The following is a 14,586-nucleotide window of genomic DNA, read 5'->3' on the forward strand; positions in this document are numbered from 1 at the left end:
TCCATACTAGACTAGATGTAGTGCCTGTCTCTGTTCAGATTCAATTTGAGATTACTTAGTTTTGCATTAAACTATTTCTTTCTGGCACACTAGATTGTCTGGTAAGTAGTTGATCATTTCAAGCAACTAATAAAAGTTATAATTGTATGTATTTATGGATTGCGCTATAGATATGATGTACATGATTCCAACTGTCACCAATCAACCTAGGGACCCCAAAAACTATGGAATCAACTTTCTTGTCCCTCCTCTCATCCTTTTCACCCCCTTGTGAACCCCCCATGCCAATGGAGGCATGTGGCTTGAATCGAAAGAACTTTCAAAAACAGGCATTGTATATGAACACTGTTTTCATGATTTTATTTGTACAGATTTAAGTGAAATTCTGTTTATCATTGCAGATTTATCACCACAACCACCATGGAGGAGATTTTGAAAGATAGTCGTTTTGCTCACATCGCCAAAGACCCTAGATTTAGAAGACTCCCGAAGAAGGAGAAAAGGATAAACATTGACAAACGCTTCAGGTCTATGTTCACTGATAAGAGGTTTAAAGTGAAATATACTATCGACAAGAGAGGTCGCCCTGCAGAACAAACATCGACGGAAGACTTGAAGAGATACTATAATTTACCTTCCAGCGGTGATTCAGAGGAGGAAGATGATGATGATAGTGTCTCTGAGGATGAAGAGGAAGAAAAGCAGACTAAAAAGGGGAAGCAGAGGGAGAAGGAAGCTGTAGAAAGAGTTGAGGTTGAAAGGAGTAGTACTGAGGATGAACCAAGTGGTGATGACGATGATCATGTGGATAAGCGAGGTTTGACCCAGAAGGTGAAGGACAAACTTCACGATATGACTGTTGATTATGCTCGTGGTGAAGGAGCCCTATTTTCTGACAGCTCTTCCGATGATGACTCCGATGATGCAAGTGGAGGTAAGTGAAGTAACTAAAGCTGTAGTTTTTTTCCTTAATGCACATCAGTAAAAAAGAACTATAACAGAATAATTGTACCAGTTGCATATCTGCCAACTTTCCCGATTTAGGCGGGAGACTCCCGAATTTCGACAGTTTTTCCCGCCTCTTGGTTATTCTATTATTTCTCCCAATTTTAGCTTATTTTTTGATGAACTTCAAACATTTGATTTCAAATCCCGCCATTTCAGCTTTTTTACGCCAATGGCCAGAAGTCTGTCGCTCATTGGCTGCTTTCAAACGAAATATCAACGTTTATTAATACGAGAAATGTGCGCGAATGTGCAATGTTTATTGAAACCTATATATCGTGACGCGTATATTGATTGTCAATCTTTCGTTCTCGCGTGCCATGTTCGTGTTCGTTCACATCAGTCTGGTCATTCCATTCTCTTTGGTCAATTCTAGAGACTAGTCACTAGATATTGAGTCTTTCTTAGTAATTTAGTGACAGAACTTAAATGATAACCACTGGTGACTTTTCTAAGATTTTACAAGCCATTTGGAGACTATTCCGACTAACTTTAATTTATCTCAATATAAATAAAATAAGAGTTTTGCCTGTACATTACTCAGAATTTAAAAAGAATGATATTTCCGTACCGAACATGAACATTGAAACAAGGGGAAATGCACGTTTTAATTTTCCGTGATTTCTGTCTGTCTGTCTGTATGTATGTACGTACGTACGCAGGGTCATCACGAGAAAACGGCTGAAGAGAATTTAATAAAAATCGGTATATATCGTTGGGGAATAAGTTGCTACAATCTAGGCCGTAAATAATTTTATACCCACTGAGTTAAATGGTAGTTTAGGAGAAGGCCTAAAATTTAATTCTCAAATATTTGTTATTATTGGCCCTATTGATAAATACTACATAACTAAAGTTATATTTTATTAAATTTCCTATCATTTATGTCTTATACATTTTTATCATACTGGCTATGATAACAGAAATATTCATGAATTTGGATTTTTTTTTTGCTACGTCCATATCAGTGCCGAGGTACGTGAAAATGGGTGAACAGAATTTTATGTAAAGTCGGGGAATAAGGAACTACAGTCTATGCTATAAATAATTTTATTAACTCTGTTGTACATGGTAGTTTAGAGGAAGATGCCAAAAATTGAATTTTTAATTACCTATCTTACTGGTCATATTGAAAAGTACTACATAGCAAAAGTTATAGAGAATACAATTTCCGATTATTTATGTCTTATTCAGTTTTACCATACAGACTATAATAATATTGGTGGTGGTGGTAAAAAAATTGTGAAGATGATTATAAGAATGAGAAAAAAGTCATGAAGGAACGATCGCTTAAATAACACAACAGGTTGTCATGAAAGAAAGGAGGACTCACTTGACATTAGATGTTCTAATATCATAGATTCGGAAGAAAACTCAATGTTGTAACTGTTCAGTCTCCTAAGTTCTCACTTGAGGAGACGAAAGTTAATACCTAGGGACACATGAATATAAATATAAACTATATGTGGCTTTAAACAAAACTGTAAAGCAAAATTTATATTTACTAGCATAGAGACTTATACTTAAATCACAGGGGTAGGATTTTAAATAATTAAACATTAAGTATCGCATCCAACTCCTCAATTGTATCTCCTGATTTTTGGTTTTGTAAATTTGGCAGGTATGCAGTTGAATCAGCTGCTCCTTATAATTTTGAAAGAATCCAGAAATATGCTGTGAAGTCTGATAAGGGACAAGCGTGAAATAGCCGAACTGCCTTGCCACATTGGATCAAATCTCACATGGAGTGACCTGGATTTGAACCATGGAACCCAGCGGTGAGAGGCCGGGGCACTGCCGCCTGAGCTACGGAGGCTCTTCCTTTGAAACTTCAGTTATTTCACTCAAAAACATGCTTGTGCATTCCAATATAATAATAATAATAATAATAATAATAATAATAATAATAATAATAATAATTTCATGTGGCTATTTCTGGCCGGGTGCAGCCCTTGTAAGGCAGACCCTCCAATGACGGTGGGCGGCATTTGCCATGTGTAGGTAACTCGGTGTTATTGTGGTGGAGGATAGTGTTATGTGTGGTGTGTGAGTTGCAGGGATGTTGGGGACAGCACAAACACCCAGCCCCCGAGCTATTGGAATTAACCAATGAAGGTTAAAATCCCTGACCGGCCAGGAATCGAACCCGGGACTCTCTAAACCGAAGGCCAATACCCTGACCATTCAGCCAACGAGTCAGACGTGCATTCCAATGAGTTGGGATCATTGGGATCTCCCTTTCCCTTGTAGAGGGTTTTGACCTTTGAAGATCTCCATCGATCTGGTATCCTCCCCAGTTGCAGGTGTTCATTAAAGAGTCTTGTCTAGGCTTTTACAAGAAATGGGGCTGTGCTTTTCTGATGCTTATTGAATATCATGTCTGGTCCACAGGTTTTCTTGCATTTCAGAGTTGCTATCTTAGCCAGGATCCAACTCATCTTTTGTAGTAAATATATCCGAGTATCTTATGTTTGCGTCACCAGCAATGTCTGTGTCAACCCTGGTGTCTTTATAGTGTGGCTAAAATGATTCATCCATGCCTCCAATGGGATATCTCTTGGTTTCAAGGCCCTATATAGATAATTTTCTGCAGCTTTTATCAGCTGACCTGCTGTCTCCTCATATTTCTTTTTAGCTCATATGAGGGTTTTATATTCTCTCCTTTTCGTGGCATATTAGTGTAACATGATTTCAGATGTCATATTGAGAGCTTTGTGGAGTGATTCATGAGTTGTTTGCCTACTTTGGTAACAGCTTCTGTTAAACCAAAGTTTGACTTTACTGCGTAGATGGAACTATTGTTTTACTGCTCAACACAATATTCTCCAGCTCATTTGCAGCACAGTTGATACAACCATTCTGTATATTTTTGATCTGTTTTTCAATCTGAGGCAAAGCTTCTTCTGTGATCTGTGCATCTAAATTTCATGACAGAGTGGGCATCAGGTGGGGTTTCTTATTCTTCTTTTCCACATTAAAAGTGTCGCTATAGGCAGGTATTCTCTCAGTATTCTCTGCGATATGTCTCTCACACATTTCATATTTGATAAAATTAGGTCAATTGCACTGCTTTCATTATGGCATATGCAAGTTGTTGATCAGTTTTAAATCTTCCTGTTTGAGGATTTCTGATACCGCTTTCACAGATGTACAGCTATTCTGCAGTTCATATCAAAAGGAGCTTCATTTAGCATTTAAAAGAAGGAAGGCAAAAACAGTGGGTGACGGTTTAAGACACGATGACTTCCTCTGCTTTGAATGAAAAGTTGTTGGCAAGAGGGGAATAGGACAACCAGAGAGTGGCCACCAAAATATTGTGACATACCCACTCGGCCCACAGATGTGTGACAAAATTGTGATGTGGCGGGTCACCTTAATGTTAATATAAATAAGTAATATATCATTGTTTCTCCATAAACAATATCCCATGGGCGCCAACCTTCAAGCTTATGGTTTGAAAACGATAGTTGATAATTAATAATAATAATAATAATAATAATAATAATAATAATAATAATAATAATAATAATAATAATAATAATAATAATAATAATAATAACACATAATGAGACTCTAAAAACACCCAGGGGTGGGGTGACGGAACACTAACCATTAAGTACACTAACTTGGAAGTTAAGGATCATTAATAAGAATTTCAGAAAATACAAATTAAAACAGCTATTTATTAGGATGAAAAACATGACGTAACAGCATATTAACAGAATCTGAACTTACGGAAGCAAAAGAAAAATTGAATGAAATAAACTCTAAGAAAATTAACTGTTGCGTGAAGACTTGCAGAAATTTATGTCATTAGCTCACCATTTGTAGACTCTGTTATGTGGATACGATCTATATAGCAGCTGATGTTTGATGGACCTCTCGTACAGGCGGCGTCATCTCTTGTTGTGGATTCCAGTCCTACTTCTGCTTTGTGCATAGTACACTAGCTGTACTACGACTTTCCTGCCTTTAATACTTCCTACTGTACTCCTTACATAAAGTCGTAATGAGTCCTAATTTTAATAGCAAAACCACCATGGGTTATGTTCATGGAGAAAATACACTTGTATTCTTCCGTATTACGGAACAGTACCATAACTAAATTCATAACAAAATCTCTCCTGCCCTATACCAGTCAAAACCGGTCTCCCGTTGACTTTAACTCTCGTCGTTGAGATAAGAGGTCTCAGTGAGAGTATATTTTTTGAGTAGTGCACTACTCAGATGCGAAGTGAACTAAGTTAAGATCTTCTCCGATGTCCAGACGTACAGCCCTCCTCCGATGATAGATTAGAATCATAGAATCGTTGTAAGAGTGTCTCCAGCCCTAGTCGCCGATGTATATAGCCTTCAAAATCTCCCTCTATCAACCATATCACATGGTCCAGTAAGATTTGATGTACCATCCCTTCTCCTGTCCATTGCTATGAATCCACCACGTTGCTTCATTACGTCCATTCACATAGGCTGAACTTTCCCGTGGAAATAAAGCGTCAGGTAGCGAACTTCGAAAAGTAGGCGTTAACAAGGTTTCAACTGTCTCCTCAGAGTTTGGAAGGGGTACGGTCTCTCGTAAGCTTGATGACGTACATTTCCTGGTAATGGGCTGAAATTAGTCTTCTGACTCCGGTCACCTCACTACGGCTATTGGAAAATTTACTGCAAGCTATAAATACAAATGCTGTTGAAATACTTTACACAATAAGATGTTCGTTGGAATACGTTATAGCTGCGATACAAAGAAATGAAATGATGATGTGAAATGGGTGATTAAAACCCTATATATATATACATAATAAGTTAAAAATGACCTACCAGTGATTAAATATATACATCTTATCAATTAATTATACAGTTCAATAATTTATTACATGCAGTGATGTCCCAAACATCACAATGTTCTGGGGCTCTTATTTATTGCTAAAGTGAACTATAGTAGTATATTAGGCCTGCTGCCATTTCTTGATGGATACAGTACTTTTGTATCCATCTCTTGGCACAGGCCAGAGTAAAGTGTAGCTTCCACCGAAGTCCCAGTCTCATCCATGGCTGTGACAATATGGAAGCTGCTGGGGTATGGGTGGTGCTGAGTAATGACATTCAGAGCACGACTAGTGCATGAGTGTTATGAAAGGTGTTGCTCATAGGGTCAGTCGTGATGCAATAGCACTTTCTGACCCAGTGAGGAAAGCAATGGCAAACTACCTCACTCCTCGTCTTGCCTAGTACGCCTCATTTTGGTGCTGCCATTGGTTTTTGCGGTTTCCTTATAACCGCATAATCTTTGGTGGTGCAATTTGAGGATCCAACCAGCCTCTGGGCTGATGACCTAACAGACAGACAGTAGTATATTCTGTGGTTATAGCGTCAAGGCTTAGCCTGTAGAGAACGAATGAAAGAAAGAGTCATGATGGCTGAGATCCCTCTCACCTCCTGCAAAACACACTGGACTCTTATCAGCCTTTCGTACAATGAGAACAAGACCATTCCAAAAAATATGACATTATTTCAATCAGTTGTACATCAGTCTAGCAAATGATGGAGGGTTAGGTTAGGTTAGGTTGTGCCAACAGATTAGCATGATAAATTATGAAACAGCAACATAGAGGAGCATTGCATGGTAGATATCCTTAATGCAAGATGAATCGATAAGTATCGAAGTGCTAGGCAGACTGTAGTATATTCAACAGTTCAAGTCCCAGATTACATACTGTATTTACTCGCATAATTCCCCCCACCCACTTTTTTTTTCAACCTCAAAACTGGGCTGGGAAAATTATGCTAATCTAAATGAAAAAAATTGAACATAATTACCTTAAGTTACAACTTTTTTGCAGGCCTAAAATAATCAAAAATATGTATAAGACAATTAATTTCAATAAAATATCGAAGGCAATAATACGTTCCCTAGCAATAATTATACGGAAACAGTCATCTTTTAATGTTACACAAGAATTCGCTGAAGATAGGAGCCAGATACCTGAAATACATGTAAATTAGAATACTGTATTAGGGTAAAATCAGTAAAATTGCCTACACTAATAATATATTTCACTTCAAAGTAATAGATTTACCATGTCATTCAGCTATGAAACTGCACAATTTTTTCACTGTGGTCCTTTGGAAGTCGCCGGCATAAAGATGTCCTCCTTCGAAGAGAAAGATTGTTCCTTTTCATGAACCAACAAAGCCATCCTCTGCTTGCTTTAAAATCAGGAATTTTCAAGGTTTTTGCTACTTCTACAGCCTTTAACTGGAGCATCTCATGGGAAACAGACAAGCCATCATTTCTCAGTTTATGTACATAAGAAACAACTTCCTTTTCAATTTCTGGATGCTTCCTGGTTTTTGGCCTCAGAAATGATAAAGTTATTTTCTTGGTACACTGTAATTCTTCTTTCTGCTTCTGCCAGTAACACATGTGGTGATGGTGCTACAGAAAATTCATGAGATGGAGCACGATTGCCATTATTTTTGGCAAATTCTATTACAGACAGTTTAAATTATGCGTCGTAGTTACTGTTTTTCTTTCCCATCACGTCTCTAACAAACACTTCGCACAATAATTCACATGTAAGAACACTGTTGAAAGCGATTACTGTACGCATGAGAGTCACAGCTGATAACAAGGGCAAGTTATGGCTAGCAGTCACAGGTGTGTTCTGGCTCGGGGCGCTGGAATGTTCCTCCTCTCGTAGCATGGGAAACATGAACTGGGAATTTCCAAACTAGTTCCCAATTTCTTGTAAATTGGCATGAATCACGAAGAAGAGATAAGTCCGAGGTTCACAACTATTGGAAACTATAGATACAACAAAGGGGGTGGGGGAATATGCGATTAAATTTTTTCCAAATTTTTGATCTAAAAATCAGGAAGGAAAAATTACGTGAGTAAACACAGTACATATTTTTACTTGTACATGCGGCTTCAGTTTTACATTGGCATGTTACTTAAGTTTGCTACAGAGTGTATGCTGGTAGACATACTTTCACCATGCTCGGTAATCCACAGCCTACCAGTATATTGGCTTCATGGGTGCAAACATGTGTTATTGCTATGCTCACTGCTTGTTTATTAACATCATGGTTACACCCTGTTTGTTGTTAGCTTTGAGGACAAACAGAAATTAGAAACTTTGCTAAGTTCTTGACTGAGGATTTCTTTATGATCATTTTATATTATTTGTATAACTACAGGGACAGATGTTTTCAGGTAGTCTGTAAAATGTGGGTAGTATAAAACTACATTATAAAAGGCAGCTTACCTCATTTAATTGGAACTATGGATCAACAATGCCATTAGCAAGCTTCTGCAAAAACCAGTTATAAAAATTAACTTATTGTCATGTGGATGTGATTCTTGGCTAGTGACCTTCTAAAAAGATTGAATTTTTAAAATTTACTCTTTTTCAGGCAGAGAATTCAAAGACTCCTGTTTCCTATGTAAGATAAGGGAGAGAATTTTTTTAAAACATTCATTTTGATTAATTTTTTTGTCTGTTGGACCATGATTCGTTTGCTTATTTGAGTGTGTTATTCAGCAAAATACTTGCTAGGGTAATTTCTTAATTTAAAGTATTAACACATGCTCCAGCCTAAATTTTCACTTTGATTTACAGTAAGTAATTCAGACAATCAGTTTGCTATGTCTTTAATATTCTAAGATTTAATATCCTCTATTTGCTATAGTTTTACTAATTACCGATCCCTTGATGAATTCAGTTAACAGTGAAGAAGAAATAGACCACGGCTGGGGAGAACTGGACCGTGATGCCGAGACAACCAACGAAGTGACCAATCGTCTGGCTGTTTGCAACATGGACTGGGACCGTATCCGTGCCACAGATCTCATGGTCTTGTTCAACTCTTTCCTGCCAAAAGGAGGAATCATTAATTCTGTCACGGTGAGGAACCAATTACAACTGTATTGATGCAAAAGCTGTCGTGTAATTTTAAAATTTTAAATATTATACTTTAGGGAAGGATTTTTCAATGAAAAATAGATTCTAAAAATGATGAGAGAGAGAGATAATCCAGCTGATAACTGCCTCTATTAGGGAATCAAAATGATTTGCCTCCTAATCAGTTCATATGAACAATATTTATCTACTTTTATCTATTATTTTAACCCTTTCGTAGCATCAACCACTTATAAGCATCGTCCAAGTTCGTGTGTTTATTACATATAAGCATCAGAAATTTATAGATGCTTCTGACATCTATTGGCCTTATTTTGCAACGGAGTACTACATATTAATTCCATGGAATATCGTATTCCTTGTAGAATTCATGTAGCCATGCACACGTACTCCATGTGGTCAGCAGTCGAAGCTCTATAATCTCGAGTGTAAACAAAGTAATTTAGCAGTGATATTGAACAAATGCTCTTGCTTTGCGAATAATGTGAAGACGAAAGTGACAATTATTCTTCCGAATCGAGTGATGAATTCCACGATGACAGACACGAATGTGAAGAAATTGAAACCGAGTTTGAATAAGCTGAGTCGTTGGGTTTTAATTGCATTAGGCTTGAACGGTTTATTTTGTTTATATTTGTGTTCTTTGTTAATGTTTGTGTATTTTCCATTTTAGATTAATTGTCGTAACTGCTGTGCATAAGAGATTTATTATGGATCTCGGTTCATCATCATCATCATGTCTGACTCGTTGGCTAAATGGTCAGTGTACTGGCCTTTGGTTCAGAGGGTCCCGCGTTCGATTCCCGGCTGGGTCGGGGAGTTATAACCTTAATTGCTTAATTCCAATGGCTCGGGGGTTGGGTGTGTGTGGCGTATTCAACATTGGTAAACATCCTAGGTAGGGCCCTCCTCTTCACAGACATGCAGATCGCCTAATAGGCCGTCTACTAGAAAAAGACCAGCACCAGGCCTCTCCGGAGGCCATATGCCATTATTATTATTATTATTATTATTATTATTATTATTATCATCATCATCATCATCATCATCATCATCATCATTTTCCCTTATCCAGCTCCTGCCGGGTCGGGGTATTTATATCACTTCTCCAACTTCCTCTTTCCTTCCACCATTTCTCTTCCACAATCTTGACCCAGTCTAAATTTCGTCTTCTTATGCCACTCTTCACTGATTCAGTCCACTTTGTTGTAGGTCTTCCTCTTGCTTTCTTGTCCTCGCACTTTGCCTCCAGCATCTGTCTTGGAATTCTATTCTCCTCCATCCTCTTTACATGTCCAAACCACCTTAGATTGTTCTTTTCACTTCTCTCATTTAGCTTTCCTATCCCAACTTCCTTCCTAACATCTTCATTTCTCTCTCTGTCTTTCCTTGTCTTTCTTATCATACTTCTTAGGAATTTCATCTCACTGGCTTGAATTCTTCTTGTTTGCCTGCTAGTCAAAGTCCAAGTCTCAGTTGCATAAGTCGGTATGGGTACATAGTACATTTTGTATCTCTTTACTTTTCCTTGGTACTTCTTTGCTCCAAACAAGTTTTCTTACACTTTGGTGGAATGCATTGCCCTTACAGATATCCGTTATTCGGCGCTATTCTCTTTCTGATTCTGAATAAATAAATGTGATCAGCATTGTGTCTAATTTCCCTTGTCCAACTTTTATGGGTTTCCTTTCGTAGCTGCCTAAAGGTCAGTAGGAAAAAGAAACCACAGTAATAACAAATCGTAATCTTCTGTACAATGTGTCTTACGTGATTTCCATAGGTAAATCACTCACCTACTCTATTTTTCTTTCCCTAGCTTCATTATGTTGGAATTCTGCTCCTGTGTTAGAATTGTAATTAATTTTTTCCTTTGCAGATCTACCCTTCTGAGTTTGGACTTGAAAGGATGAAGGAAGAGGAGGTTAAAGGTCCCATTGAGTTGTTGGAGAAGAACTCTGATGATGAAGATGAAGAGGATGCGGAAGAGGTTAGTCCTTTCTTTTCTCCTGAATGTAAGCTCTGTCACCCTCTACATCCCAGTATTGCAGATTCAAACCTGACAGAGCAAGGCACTCTCTCATATGATGTTGGTATGTGGTGACACGTTTAGTACTTCTGCTATACTGTTACAGTAACATCTCGTTATACAGCTGATCCAGAGCCTTGTACCTGACACTGACCCTGGCAACATCCCCTCTCTCACTGCAGGCATTTTCCTCACACAGGCATTGTCTCCCTCTACCAACTGTTTATAGTGCTGCCACGTCAACACGCTCTCTGTGGTAGCGTACTTCGATGAAATTCAAGCCATAATGAGTGAAAATAATATCCATATCCTGTGCATTGGCAAAAGCTGGGTTACCCCAAACATACCCTCTGGCATGGTACAAATTGACTAGTATTCCCTCTTATGGCGCAATAGATTCAATGGCAGAAGAGGAGAGGTTGGGTGGCAGTGTACTGCAGAAACGACTTACTGAGTTGTTTAGATCTAAGAATTTCATTTTGTGTCCGTATTGAACTGAGAACGTAAGAATAGGTAACTTAAAAGTGTCCACCTTTTCAATACAAATAAATGTTATAAGTTTATTTACAACATATTTTTACTTGGAACTAGTTTCGACGCTACTCGCACCAGTGCCATTCAATGAATAAGTGGACATAAATCTTTAAGTGTCAATTTCATCGCGAACTTACAGTTTCAAATGTGTTACATATATTTCGAAAGATTACGTTTATCAAGTCCAAACTCGTGCTTGTACAATTTTATTTCACCTTTCGCAGCTGGTTTTTAATTGATGCTTAGTGAATAAGTGACTACAAATTTGAATCCCTAACTGCCAAGTACATCTCGACCCAAAATTTTTTAAGAAATGTTATGGGCATTTTTGAGACGATTGTGTTTGTTGAATCCTATGTTTTGTACTACATTCGCAACAAGCAGCATTCAGTGGAAGAGTATCTGAAAAATTTGAATATCCAATGCCAAGTTCATCTCGAACTTCTGCATGGTTTTGTTGCGGTTTATATGTTTTTTACGTGATTTTGTTTTTGAGTCCTAACCCATGTTTATACCATTTTACCGACTGACAATTTCTGACTTTGTAATTCACTATTTTACATCTCTTTTACTCTTATTAATCACAATGATATAACATTTTGTATAATGTACATGTATGCATATATACGCCTATGTCTATTTCCCACATTTTGGCTGATGATGATGCTAAACAGCGTTGAAACTAGTTCCAAGTAAAAATTTGTTGTAAATAAACTTATAACGTTTATTTGTATTGAAAATGTGGACCCTTTTGAGTTACCTATTCTTACTGAGCTGTATCATCAAACAATGCACAGTTAGGGCCAGAGTTCACGTTAACCAACAGAAACTCCTGATAGTTATTTCTTCTATACAGGCTGCCCGAAATAACAAATGAGACTGAATTTATATTCCGTTTACTTGACTTACTGCCTAGTTATGAGCATATTATTGCCATAGGATACTTCAATACTTCTTGTGCCGTCTCCCCGCATAAGGTTGGTGACCATCGTGAAGTAAGTTTGCCGAATTGTGGATTTCGGATGTTGCCCACCCGGGATAATCTTCTCCACACACGTCCTCGTGTTCCTTCTATGATCAGTTGTAGCAGGCTGTATTTGTCATTTTGGACGATTTGACTCTGCATTTTGGGAGGGTTAAGACTTCTCATGATTTCCCGGCAAGATGGAGTACGGAAAAACTTAAAACGGTCCACCTTTTCAATACAAAAATGTTATATTTATTTATAACATGTATTTGCACTTTCTCACTTCAATACGGACAAAATGAAATTCCTATGTTTAAATAAAAGATGGAGTACATCGTCATTGGTGACGGTCTTCCCGGTCTCTTCATTGCATACCTCGGCTATTGCTCATGGTGTTTATGTTGTGTTTTTCTTGCTGCCCTGAGAGTTGGGTTATGCATCCACATTTGAAGAAACCTGCAGTCGGTTCATTGACGGAGTCTTAGACGTCATAAAACAGCACGGGTAATGTGCCACACACTTCCTGACGCACCATTGCGTTTCAGTTTGGAAGTTGCTTCTTACAGTGTCAATGTTGGTTTTAATTTCTTCATCCAGATCCTATTCCTGTGTTAGAGTTTGGTGTTTACCCAACAAATTTAACTAAAACTCAGTCATATATTGCCTAACAGGGATTTGTTTCCCTACCGTCTGGTAAAATAAAATGGAACACCTAAATTGACACACGTGCAGTGTAAATGCTATCAAGTAAGAGGCTGGTACATGATAGCTGACACCATATTATTAATATTATTATTACTCTTTCGTATCGGCCAGCTATGGACCACGCTATTTCAACCGTTTTCTATCTTGAGCTTTAACACTTGCTCAGTACTACCGCATCCTTCTTCGATGAGCTTCCTTCCGTTCTTCGGTCAACATCTTGCCTATCTTCATTTTAGATTTTTTTCAAAAAATTTGTAGACCTTCAAGTTTCTTCTTTAAAGGGTCTCGCTGCAAGATGTCATCACATAAGATCCCCAATTCTTGTAAATCCTCTTCCACTTCGGTGAACCACACCCGTAAAGTTTTCTTATTCAGGAATTAGGCAAAGATTATAGTGGACAGTCTTTCTGGCCTCGTTCGTGTGAAGTGACTGTAGAAAGAAACTCTTCTTTTTTTCCTAGAGTGTCTGTTATTTTCTCCAAATGCAGATATAGTTCATGATTGTGCCTTCTCCTCTCAGTTTTCCTTTACTTGGTCCAAGATCTTCTAGTTATTTTGCCAGACCTTTCTTATTCATTGAGAGGCATTCTGTGGCAGATAGAGTTTCAGATCAAATTTTCTTCATCCTCTTCCACTCAGCACCGTGCTTAACACTTGTCAGAATTCCACGACTCCTTCATCTTGGTGGGGAATGTGGTTCTTCACTCTTCAGACTACTTTGTGCCAAGTCGTCTTCTCTCTGGTACCAGGTCGTTTGCCACATTTGTGGCTTGAAAACCAGTGTCTCAGATCCTCTTTCACTGCTCATTGGCAATGAAAGCGTATTTCTATTGGACGATTCCTATTGCTGAGTGCGCCATCCGAGATCTTTAACGTGCAAATGGCGACGTGGAGACATCCCCCTTCAGAAATAGACTATATTTCAGCTGAGGATCGAACCTGCTAACTTGAGATCATGAGCCAGTCAGTCTACCGCTGATGCACCGAGGCTGCTTGTGGGAAGATATCAAGCTTTCCTCTGTGTTTCTGTTTTGTTTCACCGTGTGCTGCCTATTGCATTTTATTTCCATAAATGTTGCGCCCATCTTACTAGAGCCCTCCTCCTCCTCCTCCTCCTTCTTCTTCTTCTTCTTCTTCTTCTTCTTCTTCTTCTTCTTCTTCTTCTTCTTCTTCTTCTTCTTCTTCTTCTTCAGCCTCGTTGGACCACTTCAATCATTTACTGGTCATCTTCTTCGATAAGTCACCTTTCCGAATTGCCCAATAGTTTTTCTTTCGTTCTGATCTTTTTTTATCATTGCTCATCGGTAAATACCCTTTTCATTGTATGTTGTTTGTCTATTTTTAGTTTAAAACTTATTTTTATTTTTTCAGTTTCTTAAATTTTCTGTTTCATGGTTTCCCATTTTCACACCAGGCAAATGCTGGGG

The 14,586-nt window shown here is 38.1% G+C and overlaps 1 protein-coding gene across 4 annotated transcripts in view; it reads left to right on the forward strand.

The window, feature by feature from the left end:
- LOC136883328 (ESF1 homolog) overlaps positions 1-14,586 on the forward strand; it is a 94,669-nt gene that overhangs the window by 35,499 nt on the left and 44,584 nt on the right. For all 4 annotated transcript variants that reach the window (XM_067155565.2, XM_067155563.2, XM_067155564.2 and 1 more), the window contains 3 exons: positions 402-934; positions 8,731-8,912; positions 10,804-10,914. In XM_067155565.2, coding sequence (XP_067011666.2) covers positions 421-934; positions 8,731-8,912; positions 10,804-10,914 — 807 coding nt within the window. In that variant the 5' untranslated portion in view covers positions 402-420. The remainder of the gene's footprint in view (positions 1-401; positions 935-8,730; positions 8,913-10,803; positions 10,915-14,586) is intronic.

This window comes from Anabrus simplex, chromosome 11 (genome assembly GCF_040414725.1).
Source record: "Anabrus simplex isolate iqAnaSimp1 chromosome 11, ASM4041472v1, whole genome shotgun sequence".
In the NCBI taxonomy this organism is placed as follows: domain Eukaryota; kingdom Metazoa; phylum Arthropoda; class Insecta; order Orthoptera; family Tettigoniidae; genus Anabrus; species Anabrus simplex.